Here is a 23,480-nt window from a genome sequence, read left to right as displayed (position 1 = left end):
AAGTTTCGAAGGAAAATCTAAAGTACAAGACATTACACTTAAAGAAAAAAAAATTTCTCTAAGAGTAGTATGTAAGATTTTATTTATTTATTAAGAGAGAGCATGGGGTGGGGGGCAGTCAGAGGCAGAACCAGACTCCCTAATGGGCAGGGAGCCTGCTGTGGGACTCGATCCCAGGACTCCAGGATCATGACCTGAGCCGAAGGCAGTCACTTTAACCAACCAAACACCTAGGCGCCTTTTAAGACTAGTCTTTTAGGGACACCTGGGTGGCTCAGTCATTAGGCGCCTGCCTTCAGCTCAGGTGATGACCCCAGGGTTCTGGGATTGAGTCCCGCATTGGGCTCCTTGCTCAGCAGGGAGCCTGTTTCTCTCTCTGCCTGCTACTCTGCCTGTTTGTGCATGCTCCTTCTCTCTGACAAATAAATAAAATCTTAAAAAAAGAGAGAGAGAGAGAGAATCTTTCTGTGTGATTTTGTTGACTTGATTTTGGCAAATAGAAACTGTACTAATGGTTGTCTTGGTATTATTGTAGGTTGGTGGCATCCAGATTCCAACCGGGAACGACTGTGAACCTCTGCTCATAAATGTTCTTCATCTAGCAACAAGCAGTGAGGGGGACAAGTGTCAGCAGTTGGTAGAGTCTCCACATGTCTTTCCGTCCAATGCACAAATGGGCGAGGTGCTCACCACCCTGGCAGGGCCCATGGGTGTCCTCTTCATCAACGCCACTGACCCTGCCGAGGAAGAGAACTGGGTCGCCATTCCCAGGGAGGACCTGAAGAAGACTTTCAGAGAGCTGGGCCTCGGGAACCACAGCTCGGTTCTCGTTCAGGATTCTAGAGATGATAACAGGTACCCTGCTGAAACATAAGAGAATCGCTTTTTAAGTTATTTAAATGATAGTTCTGTCTCTTGGAACTTGAAAGCTTTATCTTAATACTGATAATAGTTCAGTATTTTACTTTTGTTTCTAAACATTGCGTCCTGGATATGTTCGTATACAGGAGTGTTCTGAGTTAGGCAGCTTGGAGGAAGGTGATATTATGTTGATTTTTCAAAATTTTTATTTGTTGGTAAATAAGATGACCAAATAACGTAGATATAGATGAGATATAATCTAGATTAGTTGTTTGTAAAGCAAGGTCTTGTCAAAACTGAAGGCACATTCTCACAAAGAAAGTTCCTGAATCTTTTCATGAGGAGGATATTAAGATCCAGCCAAGTGTGTCTGTTTTGTCACAAGACCCCCATAAGGCAATTCAGGTTTTCATTGTAATCCTTTATCTGAGTCTTGAGACCCTCCCAGCTTCCCAGAGAGGGCAGGTACGTGGGGGTGCATGCTCTCTTGGTTCCTGTGAGTCGCACTGGGAGCCCAGAAGTGCCGCCTGTCTCCGTTTTGTTGTCCACGTCTGTTATGCTGCTTTTCTGTAGTCAGTGTGCACTGCCCTGTAAACCCCCGGTTTCCATATGTTGAAGATTTGAGGTTGCGAAAAACAGTTCGTTCCCTGCTCGATCAGTCGGAGTCTCCATATTGTCACTGACAGTGGCTGTGACACAGAGGCAAATTGTTTTCCAGGCATATGTTTTTGCACTTGGTTTCTTTAATTTAAATGTTTATTATATGTCCCTTTATAAGAAATAATACACGGGATGCCCACATGGCTCGGTTAAGCATCTGACCCTTGATTTTGGCTCAGGTTGTGATCTCAGGGTTGTGGGATCAAGCCTCACATCGGGCTCTGTGCTGGGCTTGGAGCCTGCTTAAGATTCTCTCTGCTTTCTCCCTCTGCTCCCCCCAAAATTAAATTAAAAAAAAAAAAAAAGTCACACGGCATGTATTAGAACTTGGGAAGTATAGAAGTGAAGACAGGAGGCTGAAGCAGCGTCCGTGCCTGGCAGTCACCATTCGCCTTCCTGTTGCCCTGAGCTCAAGTAATTGGTTTTTTAGTTCTGAATGTTTTTTTCTTTTTAAGCTTACTAATGCTTATTTCACGGACAGTTAGAGCCTGCTTCCCCTGCTCCGTGTCTACAGACTCTTCACAAGCCCCGCTGTGCGGCTGTGCAGCCGTCAGTGTTGACATTGTAGCTTTCCGGATGCAGGAGGCAGTGTGTGCCAGGGTGAGGACTGGGCCACCTGGGCTTGTTGGCAGCTTTGTCGTGTCCTGACAGTGTGATTGTGTGCAAGTCACCTCCTCTCCTTCTGCTCAGTTTCTTCTTCTGCAAAATGAGGGTAAAAATCAGTGCCAGCTTCCCAGAGCCTGAGGGTTGGGAGTTCAGTGCTTATGGAGCATTCGCACATGGTTAAAGGTGGGGTGTCGTTGTCACTGTCCTCATCCAGTTCTTCGCCACAATTGGGGTGGTCTTCAGGGAACATCTTTTTGCTAAAACTTTGCTGACCTTAGGACTGCTAGCTCAAGGGACAGCTGAGATAAAGAGATAGAGAGTAGAATTGTGTTTCCGATACGCACTCCCAGGAGGACTTCTGCCCACAATTCAGCACCTCCATGTGAATTAGAAAGCCACTCCTTCCTCGGGAGCCTTTACCTACTATGTATAGGAAAATTTTGTTAGAATAAGACACCCTACTTGTTCTCTTAGGCCATCTGCTGTCATAAAATAAAACTATTTATAATAAACATAAAAATATACAGCACGTGTGATGGGAAAGATATACCCACTTAAATGTGGCCTTTATGCAGAGTCTGTCTGTACAGCCTGCATGGCTGTCCTGTTAGTATGACGCTGGATCTAAATCCTCTGGGCAGGCTTCTGGCATCAGTACTCTGAAAGCTCGCCTCGTGAGTCCCCTGGGCAGGCCGAAGTTAGCAGCAGATTATTCCTCAACAATACTTCTCTTTGAAAAATGTGGCAACACAAAAAACAAAACAAAAAAACATGGTAATAAATTATTTGTATAAGTCAGAGCATACTTGGAGTGGAAATAGACTGCGTGCCCAGCTGCCTAGCACTGCCCTAAAGAGGTAACTTTCTTAAAGCCAGCTTCATAGACCGTGGTCACCTTTAATTTGTCACATCAAAGAACACATGCAGAATTTTGGAAGTGAAGGAGCAGTATTAATTTTCTGATCCGTAGAAGCGCTGTGTAAAGACACATGTCTTAAATGTCTTTGTTCCCACAGTGTGCTCCTCAAACAAGGGAAGTGGTTCAGTGGTATGAGTGAGATCAGCTGGCTCCAGGTTCAAAATCTATGCGGATTAGAATCCGAAGAGAAGCAAGTAAAAATATCAGCAACTATGAACACAGTGAGTAGATTATAGTTCAAGTCTGGTAGACAGTTTTCTAGTTTAACAGTGTTTGATTTAAAAGGCAGTACCTGAAATCTTCCAGAACGCTTGTCTCAGTGGGTTTCTACAGCTTAAGAAATCAACTTTTGGGGGCACCTGGCTGGCTCAGTCAGTAGAGCACACAGCTCTTGATCTCAGTGTCGTAAGTTCAGGCCCCATGTTGGGCATAGAGTTTAACTTAAAAAAAAATATGTTGGGAGAGGAAATCAATATTTTATTGTTAATATTTGATTACCACTCATTTACCTATATTAGCCCTTGACATGTTTCAAGAAAATATGTGCTTTTTTTTTCCATCCAAAGCTACATTAGAATAGAGGATTTACCTATTTAATTAGTTCATGGAATCCCCTAGCTTTGAAAAATATAAAACGCTATTTTCCCACAGTCTTGTCTCTTATTTTTTAAACCAGGCATATATTTTTTGTGTTGTATTGTTTTTTGGTGCTTGTTTTTTTAAGCTTACCTGAAATTGTTCTACATCATACTCTGTACTCTTATCTAAAGCCATCTGCTCTTAAAAACAGAGTCCTTCCATTTTCCACTTGAAGACATTGACCCTGATTTCCTTAAACATCATTCCTGCAAACGTCTCTTTATATTCATGTGGTCTGAATTCATGAAGTTTGTTTTTTTTTTCTAGAACATCAAAAGAAACCTTTTAGAATGTTTTCTATAAATATTATAATTTCTTTTTTTTAAAATTTTTTATTTTTTATAAACATATATTTTTATCCCCAGGGGTACAGGTCTGTGAATCGCCAGGTAATATTATAATTTCTTACGGTGCATTAGTATCTGTTGGCACAGTAGAGGGGACAGTATAAAGCCAGCACTCCGGAGCTTGGCAGACTTGGCCCCCCCACCCCACCCCCTGACCCTAAGTGGGAGGCTTTGGTGAAGTCCTGGTTGCTCCAGTCCTCATTCCTTCTTGGGGTGCTGTGGGGAACTGCTGGGAGGTTCTAGTCCATGATCACCAACATCACTTTCACCCCTAAATTTCCTGCTTCAAGCCCTAGAGGCACTTAGCCTTAACTAAAAAGAAAAGGAAGAAAGCAATCCAAAAGTAATTTAAACAAAAATTTTAAATAGTTCCCTCAGATTAGTATTGTCCATTTTGATTTCTTTTTAAGTTCATTGGCCCTGAATTTATCATTTTTAACCTAAAGAAATATGATTAACTGTATTTTCTTTTGTTTACTCTTGTTAGAAAGGTTAGTGTGGGTTTTCAGCTTTTTGCCTTTGTTAGCTGGAATGGTTACTTTAGCTTTCCGTCTTTCTGTTTTGGTTACCATCGGTTTGGTAAAGCCTTAACTATTTAAGGTCCCAGTATTTGCTTTTAACTTGGTAGAGGAGAGGAAATGAATATCCAAGATGGAAAAAAAAATCTTTTTCCAGTAGGCAGAAACTTCTGTCCAGTAACTGGTAAGTCAGCTGAGTACTCAGACACTGGCGGCCTCCGCACCCCCCCCTCCCATTGTTCTCACGCACACAGTCACTAGTTGCTTTCTCTGTTTTAGGTGGTGTTTGATATTCGAATCAAAGCCATAAAGGAATTAAAATTAATGAAGGAACTAGGTAATCATTTACATTTGCTTTCGGGTTTTTCTGGTTTAATTTAGTTTTGTTTGATTTTTGGTTGAAAAAATATGGGAGTACGGGGACGCCTAGGTGGCTCAGTCGGTTAAGTGTCTGCCTTCGGCTCAGGTCGTGATCTCAGGGTCCTGGGATCGAGCCCCACGTTGGGCTCCCTGCTTAGTGGGGAGTCTGCTTCTCCCTCTGCTTCTCCTCTGGCTTTGTTCCCTCCCTCTCCCTCTCTCTCTCAAATAAATAAATAAATAAATAAATAAATAAATAAATAAAATCTCTAAAAAAAAATATGAGTACAAAAAAACAATTTAGGGAAAATTCACATACCTACCACCCCACATGGATAAGTGTTAAATTAACATTTTGTCATTTTGTTGTTGTTTGAAACATTGGAAATAAAGTTAAATTCTCTCTTTTCTCCTCCTGGGACCTATTCTCTCTCCCTCCCCAGATGAAACCAGTATATTTGATTCGGGTGTCTTCCCTGTGCATTCACATTGTTCTGTTGATACTGTGTTTCCATTCCATATATCGGGGTACATATATTTGTATATTGTGTTTTCACATTTAATTTCTGTCATACTGAATACAACATCTGAAACCCACTCTTCACTCAGCTTTAGGTTTTAACAGCTTTATTGAGGTATAATTTATAGACCATCACAGCCATTCAGAGTATGAGTCAGTGGTATTAGTAAACATACAGAGTTGTACAGCCATAAGCACAATCCAGAACATTCCATCTCTCCATAAAGATTTCTTGTGCCCCTTTTGCATTCCAAGCCCCGATAGCCACTTATCTACTTTCTGTCTCTCTAGACTTTTCTGGACATTTTAAGTAAATGGAAACCATGTAATATGTTCTTCTCTTAACTGACATCTTTCACTTAGAGTAGCAGTTCTGAGGTTCATCCATGCCTTAGAAATGTGTTCCTTTTTATCGCTGACCATGTTCCACTGTATGGATGTGTCACAGTTTGTTTATTCATGCCGCACTTGATCGATATTTGAATTATTTCTGGTTTGGGGATTTTATGAATAACGCTTATACACAGTTGTGGACATGTTTTCAGTTCTCTCGGATAGATCTGCAGGATTGTAATTGCTGGGTCACAGGGCACATTCGTGTTTACCTTTATAAGAAACTGCCATTGTACTTTGCTGAGTGGCTAGACCGTTTGCATGCTCACTCGCAGTGTGCCGGCATCGCAGCTCCTCCACATCCTTGGCAGTGTTTGTATCTGTCCTGTCAACTGTAGCCATGCTGGTGGCTGTGAATTACTCTCATTGCGTATTTAATGGATTTTCCTAGTGCAGTGGTGGTGAGTACTGTTGATGTGTTTACTGTCAGAACTAGGGAGTTTAACAAGAAGTCAAAATTAATACACAGAAATCCATTGTATGTTTACTAGGAACCCCAAAAAATGGGAAATGAAATTAGGAAAACATTTATAATAGCATAAGATATCATGAAATACTTGGGGATAAATTCAGTGAAATAGGTGCAGGACATATACGTTGACAAGAAAATATCCCTGAGAAAAGTCAGAGAACATGTAAGTAAGTGGAACGCTGCACCATGCTCTTGGATCAGAAAACACAACATTGTTAAGAGGTAAATTCTCCCAAAATCCATTTGTAGATTCAGTGCACCCTCACTCAGAATCCTAGAGGAGTGTGTGTGTGTGTGTGTGTGTGTGTGTGTGTGTCAGAGAGAAACTGACAAGCTGACTCACAAGGAAACGCAAAGAACCTAGAGTATCCTGTTTGAGGGGAGAGGAAAATGAAGTGGGAAGAGTTACTCTGTTTGATTTCAAGACTTATTCTAAAGCTGTAGGATCGAGACCGTGGGTCCTGGCACAGGAGCAGATGTAGAGTGGGGTCAGCAAGCTGCCTAGGCCTGTAACATGTTTCTGTGCAGTCACTGAGCTGAGAATAGTTTTCACACTTTTAACAGCTCCTTTTCGGCAATAGAGATTATACGTGGTTTTTGAGTCTAAAATACTGACAGAGCACTACATTGGGAATCCAGAACTAGGTGCAGATAAATAAAAGTCCCTTGACTTTCAACAGAAGTGCCAAGGTAGTCCCATGGGGAAAAGTAGTGTATTTCCAGCATAAGGTGCAGGACCAATTAGCTCTCCATAGAGGCAAAGATGAACCTCTCACTTTGCTTTACATCATGTAAAATATTAATTCAGAATGGATTGTAGACCTCAGTGTTAAAACCATTTCTGTAAAATTTCTAGGAGAGAACTTATGAGAAAAATCTTTGTTAATTTTATCATAAGGAAAAGATTTTTTTTTTTTAAGTTAGGACTCCAGCACAAACCATAAAAGGAAAAAACTAATAAATTGGGCAATATCAAAATTTAAAGTTTCTATACTTCAAAGGGCATTTAAAAAGGCAAGCTGCAAACTGGGAGAAAAAAATTTGTGGCACGTTTGACACAGATGTGCATCCAGGTTATATAAAAAATAATAATAAAAGAAATACTTGTAAGAAGACAACCCAGCCCAAATGGGGAAGACACTTTACAGAACACCTACCTATGGATGACCCATAAGCACAGGAAAGATGCTTAGTGTCATTAGCTATGAAATTGATGAGCTGTCCCAGTGGGACGGTTAGCGTTAAAGGACCCACAAAACCAAGCTTTACCGAAGACATGCAGCAGCCCCCATGCACTACCGCCGTGAGTGCAAGATGCCAGTAGCTTCGGTGAAGAGCTAGCTTGCTTGTTAGGAATTTAAACATTCACTTACCCATCCCGGGTGCTTACCCAAGAAAAATGAAAGCACATCCTTACAAATACTCTCCATAAATATTCATAATGAAAAGGTGGCTACAGTCCAAAAGTCCACAAGCCAGTGGATGGGTGAGCAAATTGTGTTGCATCCTAATAACAGGACGCAGGTCCTCAACACGAGCTTCGAACTGCCACCCCCTGCAAAACCCAGGTGACTCTCAAACAGTGCAGCGCAGAAGCTGGACACAAAGGAGCACATACTCTCATGACTCCATTTATGTGAAATTTTCGAAACGGAAAACCTGTGCTTTGGTTACAGGGACGGAAGACTGGATAGCAGGGGGAGGTGGCCTGCAGAGCAGCATGAGGGAATTTTGGGGGGTGATGCAAATCCCATCTCGGGTTTGCTGGTGGTTGCTCAGTGTTTAGCTCAGACTCCATACACTTAGGACATGTTGTATTGCAACTTATACCTCAAATTGATTAAAAGCGTATAGTTTATTAAAATGAGCAGTTTATCATCTTCCCGTGAAACAGGTCTCCCTTCTTTCACTCTTGTCCCCCTCCAAACCATTCTCCTTTTGGCAAGTGACCCAAAACCCAGAGTGCTCCTTCCCAAAAAGCCAGCATCTTCACACCTGCAAGAATAGGGCCCACTGGCCCTAATCCATTTAATAAGCTTAAAAACCACCTGACCTATTTCACACAGAGGCAGTCTGCACGAATTTCAGTTACCAGGGCTCATTACATAACGTCAGCCAGCCGACAGCATGGTTCCAGTGTCCGCTACACTGGACGCGAACGGAGTCATTGCAGAAGTGCAAACTTTGCTACTGACTCTCCTTTCCGCAGGTCACTACCTATAGCAGGTGTGCATCAGGATCAGGGACCAGTTACCTCCCTCTGAAGTGTCTGGTATTCATTACAGCACAGCAGAGGGAATGGTCTGTTCCCTTTCTCCCATGGTAAGCCCATGTGATGTCTCGCTGTCAAGGCTAAGTGAATCGCTTCCTGAAAGTGAAGGTGCAGCAAAGAAAGTCTGCAGAGGGCTACAGGAAATCACCGGCTGTGGGAACGTTGGCACTGCTGTCACTCGAGAGACGATATTGCCAGGAGCCTTCCCATCGAAGGAGCCCCCTGCAGACCCTTCATGAGATTGAAAGCACAAAATAGGAAATTCTGGAAGCAGAGCCAACCGAGAGGATGATGGTTCACTCAGGGATAGAGAAGATGCTCACTCCAAATTGTGAGCTCCACACCAAGAAGCAAGCCCTGTGTAAACGAGTCTTGATGTTTTTTACCAAAAGAAAAAAAAAATTCTCAATGTTTCTAGTGCTTTAACTTGCAGTGTAAATATTAATTCTACTATTTTTAAAATTTCACTGTACACATATAACTGCAGAGATTTAACTGTTGTGACAACAATGTTGAGAGTTCCGGGCGCCTGGGTGGCTCAGTGGGTTAAGCCTCTGCCTTCGGCTCAGGTCATGGTCCTAGGGTCCTGGGATCGTCGAGCCCCACATCAGGCTCTCTGTTCAGCAGGGAGCTTGCTTCCTCCTCTCTCTCGCTGCCTGCCTCTCTGCCTACTTGTCATCTCTGTCTGTCAAATAAATAAAATCTTTTAAAAAAAACAATGTCGAGAGTCCGTGGACAGCGGCAGTGTCTTCATGGGGACTCCCCGGCCTTCTTGTGGCCCTGAGCTCCTGTGCAAGCTGAAGACTGCCTGTACTTGGGGGTTTTTTGTTTTGTCACTCATTGTAGCTTTCCTAATGAACACAGTAGAGCATCTCTCTTTAGTTGTTCTGGTGCACTAACCAGCTTCTTTTTATTTGTAGCTGAGAACAGCTGTTTGAGACCTATCGACAGAAATGGGAAGCTACTTTGTCCAGGTAAATCTTCATGGTAGCCTCCAAAAACGGATACTCTCACACCATCGATCTTTCTTATGCAAATGATGGCTTTCGGCACCTAATATCCTTCAGTCGCCTTTTAGAAACTAACTTGCTGGACTTACTGTCATCCCAGGGCAGCCTTCACGTATTATGGAAAATCATAACCAGAAATTCAAACCCTTCTGTTTGAAAGGAAAACACCTTTTCTGATGAGCTGATTCTCATTTTAGGCAGTTGTTTTGATCGAGTTACGTCTTTCTAGATTAAGTCAGAGCGCTTGCGCTGCTCATGTTATTGTGATAACAGCCGCGGAATAGACTGTTCTCACCTCTGTGACGCCTCCTGTCATTAGACTTAGTTAAGTGGTGGTCACCGCGGCAGCTTTGAGCGTGCAGGAGGCAGGTCCACCGCTCTTGAATCAATTCGGAATATCTAGCTTTTAATCCATGCAAACAGTGGCTCTTTGATGTTTATGAAGTATGAATCTCGAACTTTCATAGCCGCCTCCTATTCCTTAGCCTTGTTGTACAGAGAGGAAGAATATATTCTAGAGTATGGAAATGGAAAATCAGAGCCGTAATGCAGGTCATCCTTTTGCATGGAGCACGTCTCCTGTTCTTTCTTTCTTGACGTTTTTAATTTTCAAAGGAAGGCTGACTTCAGTGGATTATTTCGTGTACGTTTTCAGTATATTCCTGGAGGTAGGAATTAATAACATTCATCCTGTTCTCCGAATTCTTTGTAGTGCCGGACAGTTACACTTTGAAGGAAGCGGAACTGAAGATGGGGAGTTCCCTGGGACTGTGTCCTGGAAAAGCGCCAACCTCATCTCAGGTAATGGGGGGTCACCTGACAGAGTGAAACCGCCCTTCCCAGAATCAGAAGTCCTTAATCTCATCATTCCCACCATAACTACTGCACCAGTAATCATTTCCCTTAGAAGTTTTTTTTTCTTTCTTAAATGACACCTTGTATGTTAGGCATACAAAGAACCATCTAGTCCTTTGTGTTTAAATAAAAAATACTAGTGTCAGAGCATACTCATAACGTTCTTTTCCTGTAAGAATTTTGTGGTTAAGGGGGACCTTTAAAATTGAGTGGCCACCTTGTTTGAACCACCTGTTTCACAAATTCTAAAAAGCACCCCTTTTCCCCACATTTTACCATCTCTGCGAGGCCGGCGTCCCTCTTCATCTGTGGCATCTGTGACAGCAGCTGGCACGGTTTCTCTCTCAGTGGCACAGAAAGTGATGAGAAACAACCAGCAGCATCTTAAAGTTAGTGAAATAGAGTATACTGATTCTGGACTGAATTACTCTCTGCCTTTGTTTTTAATCAGTCCTCATTCTCTGCATAAAGTATTAGGTCAACCTCTGCCAGAAGGCCTGCCTATTTAATAAAGTTCCATTACCATCCAAAAGTCACAGTGTCCTTCCTGGTAAGACTGTTTCGAGGGAAGCTGGACTCCTGTCAGGATCCCTGTGGTTCCTGGATCCACTTCATTCGTTTCCCAGCTACCTCCTCTCTAATCTGTTCTTCCCCTGAACTTGACCACCTAGGAGTGCATGACAAGCTGGTAGGAAAACGTGACAGGTGAGACGGAGTTCGAAAGGACAGGGAGGGCTATCGGGAGCTGAGCTCACAAGCGATCAGATTCGCTGGACAGAAAATCAGATCACAGCCAAATGACCCAGAGCAAAAACCCAGTTCATGCTCACAGCGTGTAGCAGATCCCTTTGAGGAATGACCAAGAAAGAAACAAAGATCACAGTGGAATAAATAGTATCTGTGAGAGAAGAACAATGATGTAACACCTGTGCGGGTGAGAACACTGGTGTGAAGCATCTTACATTTCCGGGTCATCAGAATTGTTTAAATTGCAACATTAAATTAACCAGCGTCTTTGTTTTTTTATGAAAGGAGATTTTTATTAAAATTTCATGGACCATTAGCTTTTCTTTTTTGGAAGCAGATAATACATTTGTAGAATTTTAAAATTTAGATTAAATTGCATTCATTGATCTTAGCTGTTCCTGTTTTTCACTGTGGGAAGTGATGTTCAGCCGGGTACAGAGATGGAGATCATAGTAGAAGCAACAATGTCTGTGGGAGACGTAAGTAATTCTACTTCCTGCTGTGGGGAGAGATCTGTGGGCATTTGGTCTGGGGAGCCATGGTAACCCTGTTCGCATTTTGAGGTCCTAGGGTTCCCACAGTATACTTTGGAGAATTCTCTACTCTACTCTAAAAGAGTAGTTTGGAGAACTTGAAAACTGGTGAACGAACCCAAATTTTTAAAATAAGATTATCTTTTTCTTTTCTGGTTATCGGTAATACTTACACCCAGAAATTTGGGTTCTGTAGAAGTGGATTAAAAGGAAAAATGAAAAAAAGGGGGGGGGGAATGAAAGCCTCTCATTATCCTGTATCCTGCTAATTTTAACATTTTGGCATATCTCCTGCTGGTGTTTTTAGGTTATATAAGTGCATAATCACACACCTGGGCACAAATGTGTGTGTGTGTCTGTGAGCACATGTGCGTATGTCGTAACAGTTATGTTAGTGTCACAGATAATTACGACTTTCAGTGTTGGAAAATACACAGTGGTATAGTTGAGTAGAGCCTGTACTCCTGAATTTGAATCAGAAGAGGCAGAATGAACTTGGTTGTTTGCTTTTAAAATTTTTTCTAGCTCTGCCCCCTGAAACAGCTCAGACACAGTGACCAGCCTGGTGGCAGCAAGCACCCCAGCACCCAGACTGTGGTTGTGATTGCTAAATACCGTTTCCTACTGGAAGGAATCAGGGCTTCTTGGAGTGGCGTCTGGGTCCGTATCTAGGTCAGGAACAGGTCAGTGAGCCTGGAACATTTTGTCCTGACAGAAGCAGTAAAGCCAGCAAAGATAGCGGGGGTCCACAGAGAAAGCCAGGAACCAACTTGAAGAGGCTTTTGCACGAGTTCATAAATGATCCTAAAAAGACCATCGTCATTGGTTACGCAGAGCGAAAGCTGGGGAACCAAAAGGAGAGGGTCAGGCATTTATCCTGCCTTTTTTTTGGAAGCTATATTGCAGGTATAGGTAACGAGAAGGTGTTTTTATAGATACATATTAGCTGATAAATGAGAATTTTAGGCTGTCAGCTATTTTAACTCCTAATGAATTAATGGATCTGAACAATGATCCTGAAAGACTGCTGACTTTCTGAAAAGAGTAACCATTGCCAACACAAAACAAGGCTCAGTGGACCTGTGCTCCCAGATGTGAGGATCAGTTTCTAAGAAGCATAGGGGACAGAGGGGACGTGTCACCGCAGCACGGGCCACCATCTGCATGGTCCTGAAGGGACTCAGGAGACAGGAGGAGCGAGTGCGGTGTGTGCACTTCATTTGGCTCTTGTTACAAACCAGGAAAACCTTAGTTACAGTGTAAGAGAACTAGGGGAATGTGGGGGCGCACGCAGCTGGTTCAGTCGGTAGGGCGTGTGACTTGATACGGGAGTTGTGAGTTCGAGCCCCATGTCCGGCATAGGGATTACTTTAAAAGAAAAAAAGGAATGTGACCACCAACTGGGTATTTGTTATTAAGGATTTCTTGAGTTTTTCATAATTGTTTGAGGCTTATGTTTTTTTTTTTAAATGTTCATCTTTTAGAGATGAGTATTAACTATTAATAAATGATAAGATAGCGGACATTCTTGCCTCTGAGGCCCTGGAGAGCAGGGGGCGGGACAGGAAATGGGTGAGGCTGTGGCGCACGCGAAAGGCTGCGGCAGTCACGGAGGTTGAGTGATGGGCACCGTCGGCTCACATTTACTGCCCTCTCTGCACGTGTTTGCAATTGTCCACGGCAAAACATTTTAAAAAAAAATTTTTTTAACTTGTTACCTGCCATAAATATTTTTAGTTTTTCATTTAGCTTTTAACTTTTTGGTGCTATTCATGTCAGAGAAGGGAGGCCACAGAACTTTTCAGAGGAGCGATGTGTCTGTCTGTCTGTCTGCTCTGAAGCCCAATGGGGGCACACTCACTCCCCTCCATGTGGCTGGGTCCCATGAGCAGTTCTCAGTTGTCCTCTTCCCGCTCTCCGTGGCCTCTGAGGCGATCGGTGCCTCTCTGAGCCTAGAACGCCGCTGTCACTTGGCTTGGAGGACCGCAGCTCCTCCCGGTCTCCCCCCACCGCACAGCCCACCCCCCCGCAGTTTGCTCTGTGCTCTTCTCTCCAGTCGACTGGACCTCGGCCTGGCGCTCTGCTTGTGGGACCTGCTTGGTTGTCTGATAGCCGTCCCTCTGCTGTGTGACCCCTGTCCTCTCTCACACGCACCTCCGTTTCCCTCCTTGTCAGTCGGTGGTGGCACCTCCATTCCTCTGCTTGCTCAGGCCAGAACACCTGGGGGTCACCCTCGGTGCTTTTGTGTTTCACATCCAGGCTTTCGGGAAATCCTTTCGGTTCTCCCGTCATGATTTGTCTAGGATCTGACCACATCTCATTCCCTCCACTGCTATACCCTGGGCACCTCTCCTCCGGGTTATTCTAGCAGCTTCCCGACGGATCTTTTTCTTTCCAGCCTGCATTTCCCCAAGGTCTATTCTTACAGGGACGTTGAGCGGTCCCTTCCCTGTGCTCCCAGGCCTCCTGTGCTTCCCTGTGTCTCTCAGAGGTCCTGAGTGCTCGCCCCGCTGGGCCACGTCGGCTGAAGTGAACATCCACCCGTTCGCTTTTCTTAAGTTGCAGAAGTTGGGTGCGGCCGCCGCCGTGCGCCCAGTCCCTGTGTCTTACTGGATTGGGCTCTCACTGCTGTCCTTCTCTAAATAATCTTCAGGAATATTTTAAAGTCTCTTTTATCTTTAATCATACAAGTAATCCTGGGCTTATTCTTTAAACCCCATTGGGGGGAGCATATGGATAAAAATCCTCCTTGGCCACAGCCTACCCTAGTGCCCAGCCGGACGTCTCCGTGGTATTGGCACGGCGTGACCTGACCACCCCAGCGAGCGCGAGTCCTTCTAGACCGTTGATGTGCTCCACAGGGACAGATGAGCTGGACTTGTTCGTACAGTTTCTTTTAAATCATAAATGGGATCACGCTGCGTGTATGACACTAGAACTTTGTTTCCCTTCGAATTTGTGAAGGTCTTTTAAAACCAGTGTGTATGAATCTATTTTATCCTTTGTTTTTTAAGACCTCTCATAGTTTATTTAAGAGTTCCTGTTCGTGGACATTTTGATCTTTGCTCTCTTTCTTATTCCAAGCAGTACAGTAGTAATCCTCCTTATCCTTGCTTCCTTCTCTGCTAGCGTAGTATAATTCAAGTTTTATTTACTCTTGCTGTGAATTTATAGGTAGGCGAAAGAGTAGGTTTTTCCCCCAAGGAAGTTGGGAGTTTCTGATTTTTATTACTGTTATTTAAACTTCTGTTAATCATGTCGCACCGCCTGCACGGATCTCTTTTTGTGAGTTCATAGATGACCAGTTGTATCTCTTGGGTGCTGTGTAAAGGCTGATCTTTTATAGGATTCAGGGTTCAATATGTATCTAGGAAATCGGCCTAATCAGTCATATCCGGCCCAGACCCCAGCGCTGGTCCTCACAAGCGGACGCTCATGCTGCAGGCCTACTCGCGGATGAGCAGAGTCTAAGCCTCAGATACAGACACCAGCAACTTTTTCCTCTCCTGGCTGGCCCCACCTAGCTCTTAGGAAGCAGAGCTCCCTTAAGTCACCTAAGCTGTACATATCCTCATCCCTCCAGGAATTACTAAATATTATAAGACAGACATGCCCAGGGTCCAACAGGGGCATCTCTCCCAGTGCTGTATCTCAGAAACAGAGAACTGAATGTGGTTTTTCTCTCTTTTTGAACAGTGTTTAAAGCTCCTGCTGGAGAAGTCTGGCCTGCCAGGTAAGTTTCAGATGACAAAGTCACTTATCTGTGTCCTCATAGTAAGTCATCTGTAAGCCTGATGACAGCCCCTCAGACATGCTTTCCTCCAGCTTTGTCATGCACGTAGTGCCTTCTCCTGGCTCCGCTGTTCGAGCTAACAGAAAGCCAGCTGTGGCTTAGCCGCTGTGAGGACAGAGAAGCTTGACAGGCTCCAGCACAGGCCCAAAAGAGCAAACAGGATTGATGCCCTCTGGAATCACCCAGGCCCTTCACTGATTTTTTTTCTTTTTAACCTCATTGATTCAGAGTTTCAGTGCCTTGTGTTTCATGCCAGAATTTTTGTGGTGTACATTAGGGAATGTAATACAAATGAAAAAATAAATCCAGGGTATCTTTGAAGTAGCTCCCCGGGGGGGTCATGTGAAAGGGCTCCCGGGGCATCCCGCTGCTCTTGTTAGGGCGTTGGCAATCCTCAGACCTGCTGAGGAGAAACTTTTTAACCTATTGGGGTTTGTTTGGTTTTTTAAAGATTTTATTTATTTATTTGACAGAGAGAAATCACAAGTAGATGGAGAGGCAGGCAGAGAGAGAGAGAGGGAAGCAGGCTCCCTGCTGAGCAGAGAGCCTGATGCGGGACTCGATCCTAGGACCCCGAGATCATGACCTGAGCCGAAGGCAGCGGCTTAACCCACTGAGCCACCCAGGCGCCCTTGTTTGGTTTTTTAAACACAGAGGGGTGCCTGGGTGGCTCAGTTGGCTATAGCGTCTGCCTTCAGCTCAGGTTGTGATCTCAGGGTCCTGGGATCAAGCCTCAAGTTGGGCTCCCTGCTCAGCGGGGAGTCTGCTCTTCCTCCCACTGCTTCTCCCCTGCTTGTGCTGCTCCCTCTCAAATAAATAAAATCTTGAAGAAAAAACACACTTAGATTAAGTATACTTCTTACTGTATTTAAAACTAGAACTAATGGTAGGAGAGGATCTGCAAAGAACAGTATGGTAAGAATTAAAGACTTGTGGCATCTGGAGGTTCAGTATTAGATCCGTGTTTACTCCTTTGGCTCTAGCTTCTGGTGGGTGGGACAGCTGACTGTTTCTAAAACATTGCTTTTTTTTTTGATCAGGATTTCCAACTTTTACTCTATTCAGCTTCCCTGTCTGCCTCAAAAAATTTCACATTTCATCAGTACAGCAAGCATATTGAGAGAAATCTAATTAAAGACTATTTAACATTCATAAATTCTTGTTTATACCAACTTCATTAAAATGCTATTTCAGAAACACTGGTTTTTGTTAGATTAACCGGTAAGTGGATGAGAACAGTTTGGTGGTACACATTATCAGTTGGTAAGAGATACTGGCCTATACTTTCAACCAAAACCGTGAAATAAAACAACTTCATAATGATTTTAGAAGAGAGTCTGTACCTAGATGGACAGTATCTGTATTCGTGTGTGATGTGTGCACGAGTAACTGATAAAAGTAGGACGTCGGTGCCATGTGACAGTAGCAAGGGTTGATCTGTTTGCAAGTATGCAGATCTTGGTGGAATAGAGAGGAAATTAACCGAATTGAAGGAATCGCTTTATTTTTCTCCTGCTTGGAAGAGAGAATTTAGAAGTCAGTTATTTGCTCAAATCCCGTTTGATACTTGCTTATCCAGAGGGTCATTACTGACAAACTCTTAAAATATATTTTTGATTTTTTTTATGCTGATTTTGATTCCTTCACAGGAGACACATGGCATTTACGAAAAATGGATTGGTGTTATGAAGCTGGAGAGCCTTTATGTGAAGAAGTAAGATTATTGTTACACGTTTTATTCTTAGAAATGATTGTGTTTGTGTTCCATACAGGATATTCACCCTCACCCCACTGGTGAATACATTCTAGAGAAAACTTTCATTATTTTAGGCTACAAAAATCTGTACCTGGTCTCCGTCTACTTCCTCACTGTATGTAGGTCTTTGCTAAAGTCAGAGGGAAGGTCTCAGCCAAGTGGGAACATTTCTGACGTCTGTGTTAAGTGCTCTTTTGACTTAAGAGAGTATGTCCCTAGAAATACTAGGTCCTCGTGAGAAAGCAGAGGACTTGCGAGAACAAAAGACATTTGTGAAACAATGTGAAGATACAGTCTGAATTTTGAAACCTGAATATTTTAATCTCTGTTTCTCTGTAAGTTAATGATGGCAGAATTCATCTTACCAGCCAGTCACTCAGGCTCTGATCGAAGCTGCATCTCTAGATCCAACCAAACTCTCTGGGTAGTCTTGGGAACAATTTTATTTCAAGATAGTCGGACTCTGGTCAGATAGCGTCGCACTTGCCGGTCAAACCCATGGCCTTAGAGGTAGTCCCAAGAGGAAGCTCAGGGAGAAGCAAGCTTAGGTACTTGGGGTCAGCCATGCTCCCCCAAGTCCTGCTGTGCCTGCCGTTCAGTGACAGCTGGTGGCCTCGCGCATCAGAAGGGTGATGAGGCAGGTGGGCTGGGCCTTCCTGGGGGCGGGGGGCGCTCTGCTGACTGGGGCCGAGGGAGTGAGCATAGAGAGGAGAGAGGCGCCTCTGAGGCTCGGCCGGGAAGCTGACTGCCCAGACGTGGTCCTCAGACCATCCGCAGGACATGCGGTTTGGGGTCAGAGAGTGTGTCTAGTTGTGTGGTTTCTGCATTTTCCTCTCTCTTAATTCCTAAATTGGTATCAAGTAATTCACCTAAAAGCAAACTTATTGCACCCCTTTGCAGAGATGCTGTGTTTCCCGGCCTTGTGTTTTTGGCCCACAATGCTGCTGGCCCTGCGGTCCTTCATCTTTGCTCTCGGCTTTTCCACTCCTCCCTGGCCCTTCCCACGGCTGGCTTTTGGGCCAAGCTGATTTCGTCTTTTCTTTTTTGTCCTCTTCCATAAATTACACCAAGTGGCTGTCCCAAGTCAGGTGTTCCCCACTCCAGTGTATCGTGCATGTAGCAGCTGGACTGGTCTTTAAAAAACCCCTTCTCACACCTGGGTGGCTCAGTCAGTAAGCGGCTGCCTTCGGCTCAGGTCCTGGAATCGAGCCCCGCATCGAGCTCCCTGCTCAGCGGGAAGCCTGCTTCTCCCTCTCCCACTCCCCCTGCTTGTGTTCCCTCTCTCGCTGTGTCTCTCTCTCTCTGTCAAATAAATAAATAGAATCTTAAAAAAAAAAAAAAAAAACACCTTCTCAGAAAACTTGAGCAGCTTTTTTTTCAAAGCAGCTAAAAATTCCTTAACATCTAGTTCACAGCCCTTGCATCTGGGACCTTCCGATCCAGCTTCCTGTCCTGTTACTCCCCAGCTGGTGCTCTAGTCTGTCTCGTCTCCTAAGCTCTTCCCCTTATTCTGGACTCAGCCTTAACCCTGCTCTTCTTTTCGTGAGAATTCCTCCTCATTTCCTCTAGCTTTCCACATCCAGCCCAGCCTTCGGGCCTAACTGGTATTTCATCCTCTGCAGCTCAGTCTTCCGCGTCTCGTCCCATCCGTGCCCTCTCCCCACAGCCTCTGTGATACTCCAGTCCATCCCCTATGATTTAATGCAGAAGGAGCCACTGCTTATAGTCTTAGTGTCTTTCCTGCCTCCTTGATGCCTGCTTTATTGTTTCTTTCTTTCTTGAAAGGGTCATAGAGTCATAGGAGTCCAAGAAAAGATCCAGAGGTCTTGTTTGCTCCTGTCAGAAGTCATAAAGGAATTTCTCTTTCCCCAGGATGCAGCCCTGAGAGAAGTTGCGATACGTTCTGGAGATACTTTGCTTTTAATTGAAGGAAAACTTCCTCCTCCGGTAAGGTCTTGCTTCTGAGTTGACATTTTGTAAGAACAGTTACTGCTTTCTGGTAACTGAGATGATGTTTCTCATTGTGGGGAGACACAGCCAGGCATGAAGAGAATGCTGGGAATTGGGGTAAGTTCTCTCATCAGACAGCTGCTGTGTTTCATGTCTTCCCACGGAGTTCCCTCTTGCAAAATCAGTCGTATAAACCAGTTTATTTCCTGCTTTTCATATTTCAGTCCTTAAACAGACTGCAGAATCCAAAACCAGTCATTGTATCAAGGATGTGACTTACCAGTTTAATTCATACACCCCCCTCCGTGAGAAATTTAGCTTGTTATAAATGCCTTGTTTTTATACCTAATACTTAAATGGAAACCGTCCTCAGGATTATTCCAGTCAAAATGAACAGGTCATAAGGTATGAACGTTTTTAAGACCAGATGCTCGCTCTGTGTTGCCACGTTGTTTTCCCAGAAAGCCGCACCAAACTGGTAGCCCCAGGAGCTGCGGACAAGAACACTCATTTCACTGCTCTGAAATAAACACCGCGGATTGCTGCTACCTAAGACCGTTCTTTATTAGGTTCTTCTTAAGGTGGACACATGTAAAGATGGAAGTTAAGAAATGACCCCAGATTCCAGCACTTAGATAACCACTGGCTTATGATTAGGAAATTCAAAAGATGTGGTAGGCTATAAAATGAAAAGAGCTTTTCCCATTTTTTTTTTCTCTCCAGAAAGAGTCACAATTAACTTACTTTCCCTTGCATATCCTTCCCAGAAAACAGTTCTGCCTGTTCGTGTGCAGAATGTAAATATGTGCGTCTCCCTTTTAAAGTTCACCCGAAGGGAATCGTATTCTATACCTTGTTTGACAAACATCTTTGTTTGTTTTTATTCACTTCCTATATCTCGAGTATCTCCTCATACCCGCACACACACGGACGTTTCTGCATCACTTTGTGATTTATATTTTATTCCATGATCTTTAAAGTTAACTTTTTAGTTGGTAATATTCATAATACAAGATTTGAAGTGTTTGAAAGCCTCGGCCAGGAAAAGTAAGTATCCCTCAGCCACTCAGGTCCTCCCTCTGTAAGCAGCCCATTTCCACTGGATCCTTTCAGAAGTCTGTACTTGGTAATGCACACTTTGTGTGTGTGTGTGTGTGTGTGTACACAGCACATGTGCACAGAAGATTATTTGCTAGACAACCTACTTTGTACCTCGCTTTTTTCATTAATATTTTATGTCCATGTGTATGTTGTGTTCATACACATCCAGCTGTTTCCCTCTGTTCGGTGGCTGTGGAATACTCCATTGTATGTAGGTACCATAATTTATTCAGCCAGTGTCTTCAAGGATTTAGGTGGCTTCCAGTCTTGATACAAATAATACCCAAAATATCATATATATGCCATTTGGCGTGTATGTATCTCTAGGATAAGTTCTAGAGCTGAAATCAGTTTGTCAAAAGTCCCGGCCTCCCCTAATGTAACTGGTCTAGAGGGACCTGGAAGCTGGTTCATGGTTTTTACTACCGGAAATGGTGTGTATCTATTGGGGGGGAGCGGCTAGTAGATCAGGTTTATTTCATGAAGTTTCTTTACAGGAATCCAACTTGCAGCAATAGGTTCTTGCTTCTTTAGAAAGTTCCTGTAGGAATTTTAATGACTGAAAACTACTTCTAAGTGGAGCATCGTGCTGGGGGTGGTGCCCTTAGCAGGCCTGAAAATACTCATATCGTTTGTTCTGTCCAGTGCTTTGGTATTTGTTTAGACTTTTCTTTGATTGTGGTAAGATCCTACAAGTAAGTGTATTTACAAAGATGCTTCTAAGCAAAGAACACTGAGTCCCCATCGTCCCAAAGACTAATTTTTATGATCTGAAACTTTTGATTGTAAAAACAATTAACAGGTATAGTATATGGCAGTTAATATACCCCAAAAGGAAAAATAATAAACTCAGGAACATTTGTTGTTCTCAAGATACTTCTCTGTGTGTGTGGAAGTAGAAACATAGTTAATCCGTGTACCTCACCGCGGTTGGCAATGCTCCATTCTTCAGGGTTTCCTGAGGGTTCCCGTTTGGTGGTACCAGCCTGGGGGGCCCACGGGTCACTGGAAGAGTCCGGTCCGGATGAACAGCACCCCTTCCCCAGGTAGGGTCTGCAGACCTGCTTCCACCCACGGTGAGAACAGAACTGTAGCCACCAGCATGTCCTCCCGAGAGTACAGTGACTGCTTCTGCTCTGGGAGGCAGATGGAGTTTGTATCTTAAATGTAAGGTCGACAAATCAAAACCTATTCATTCCGTAGAAGAACTCCATCCTGTTTTTATCCAGTGCTCTGCAGCCTGTCAAGTGCTGTGTCTTACTGTCTTTATTATTCTGGCAGCACGTTAGAATTTGTCCACAACATCTTGCGAGATCCTCCCGCGGCGTACCCTCCCCCACCCCCCCATCCCAGACTCGGGTACTGAGCCTGATAGTAGACGCGGGTCCCTCACGGGGGCTGTGCACAGTCCACACCCCGCCCCTGCTTCTTTCCACTGCCACACCCCAGGGGCAGCTGCCGGGGTGCTTCGCCTCGTCTCTGACTTCTGAGGAGACACACAGGATTCAAACATGCTGTTTTATTCTTAGTTGCTTCTCCACAGACAGAATTCCACACACACATCAGGATGAACAAGAAGTCACTAGCAGTGAGTCTCAATTGCCGTTTGTAATTTTACAGATTTGTGCTTCATTATAAAGAAAACACAGGGTGCCCCGGTGGCTCAGTCAGTTAAGTGTCTGCCTTTAGCTCAGGTCATAGTCTCAGGGTCCTGGGATCGAGTCCCGCATCAGGCTCCCTGCTCAGTGGGGAGCCTGCTTCTCCCTCTCTCTCTTTCTCTCTCTGCCTGCCATTCCCCCTGCTTGTGCTCGCTCACGCTCTCTAATAAATAAAATCTTTTAAAAAAAAATTAATTTCCTTTGTAACTAAAGAGAATATGGTAGGACCAATTCTTTATGTTTTTTCTGTTTATTAGGTCTTACTTATTTAGCCTTCTTTAGTGCCTTGGAGTATTACACACTTAATATTTCTTTTTACCTTTTAAGCCTCAGTACTGAAATCAACGTAAGTGAGTCACATTTTTATCTCCTTACTGCGAAGTTAGGGTTATATGTATAGAGCAATAAAATACTTCATACTGAATTACCTATGAAATCAGTATTAAGTTTTTTTGTTTGGGTTACATTAGATAGGTACTAACTCTAAAAATGTTTTGGTAATAGAATAGTTACATATAGAACTGGATACAACCTTAAAAAGCTGTGTCTTTCTCCATAAAAGTAAAGGAAACAGTTCATTTTTTGATAGTCCTTCTAGATCACAATATCTGGGAAATATTTTTTCATTCCTGAGTTGCCTAAAAGTATCTTCCTAGTGGTGCCAGCTCATGGTGTCCTTAAGACAAAAGAACGACGCAGGAAGAGGGTCTTTCATTTGACCTACTTAATCAGACTTCTTAGTGTGTATTAGCAATGTGCCCAGCAATCAACAGAGCAAATATGAGTGAAGTTATTCCAAATTTTAAATTTAGTTACCACCATTGATATATAGAACTTCAGATAAGAGAACATTTTGTTTTCACCTTCTTAAAAATACATGTAGAAAGTCCTTTTTACTGTCAAAGATCTTTTAGTCAATAAACCTCTCGTGGCCGTTCACTGTGTGGCAGCCATCCGGGCACTGGACAGACAAAGAGGATAGACAGCCTGCCCTCACTGGAGAATGACGTTCTTTGGGGGAGACATTAGGAATACTCCACATCCTACCAGCAAAGGCCTCTCTGAGGAAGGAGCACATGTAGAGAAGAAGAATGTAGGCAGACAGCACAAATGTGAAATTCCTCGAGCCCATTGCAGTGAGAACACCAGGACATGGTGCCCATGGCATGGTCCTGCCGGCTGACGCCCCAGGCATGGCTTCCTCCCCTCCAAAGTCACCAGGGACCCGTTTCTCGAAGGGAGCTGGTACTAAAGCTATCAGCGATACCAAAACATGGTGTGTGTTTCAGAAATAGGAAGTAGACGCAGTCCAGGCTCCCTTCTGACGTCTGGCTCTGTCCTCTGTAGATGCTCCCGGCGACCCGCACAGGGAGGTTTCCCTCCGCTTCCTGGGGGACCTGGAGATCTCCGAAGACACCACTGTGGCAGAGCTCAAGGCCCAGGTCAGGCTTCTTCCTGTGGCGCGGGAGTGGTGGCTCGGCTTCTTCCAGTGAGATATTAATACCTTCTTCTA

At 44.0% G+C, this 23,480-nt stretch overlaps 1 protein-coding gene across 10 annotated transcripts in view; it reads left to right on the top strand.

The window, feature by feature from the left end:
- USP40 (ubiquitin specific peptidase 40) overlaps positions 1-23,480 on the top strand; it is a 76,520-nt gene that overhangs the window by 41,269 nt on the left and 11,771 nt on the right. For 6 of the 10 annotated variants that reach the window (XM_013046330.2, XM_045078917.1, XM_045078916.1 and 3 more), the window contains 11 exons: positions 536-855; positions 3,144-3,267; positions 4,830-4,887; positions 9,485-9,538; positions 10,287-10,375; positions 11,569-11,655; positions 15,406-15,442; positions 17,152-17,216; positions 19,131-19,205; positions 21,262-21,385; positions 23,315-23,409. In XM_013046330.2, coding sequence (XP_012901784.1) covers positions 536-855; positions 3,144-3,267; positions 4,830-4,887; positions 9,485-9,538; positions 10,287-10,375; positions 11,569-11,655; positions 15,406-15,442; positions 17,152-17,216; positions 19,131-19,205; positions 21,262-21,385; positions 23,315-23,409 — 1,128 coding nt within the window. The other 4 variants (XM_013046323.2, XM_013046329.2, XM_045078921.1 and 1 more) reach the window with 4 other exon arrangements.

Source organism: Mustela putorius, unplaced genomic scaffold, assembly GCF_011764305.1.
Source record: "Mustela putorius furo isolate JIRA1106 unplaced genomic scaffold, ASM1176430v1.1 tig00000275_pilon_pilon_pilon, whole genome shotgun sequence".
NCBI lineage: Eukaryota > Metazoa > Chordata > Mammalia > Carnivora > Mustelidae > Mustela > Mustela putorius.
This window is presented reverse-complemented; position numbering and strand designations above follow the sequence as displayed.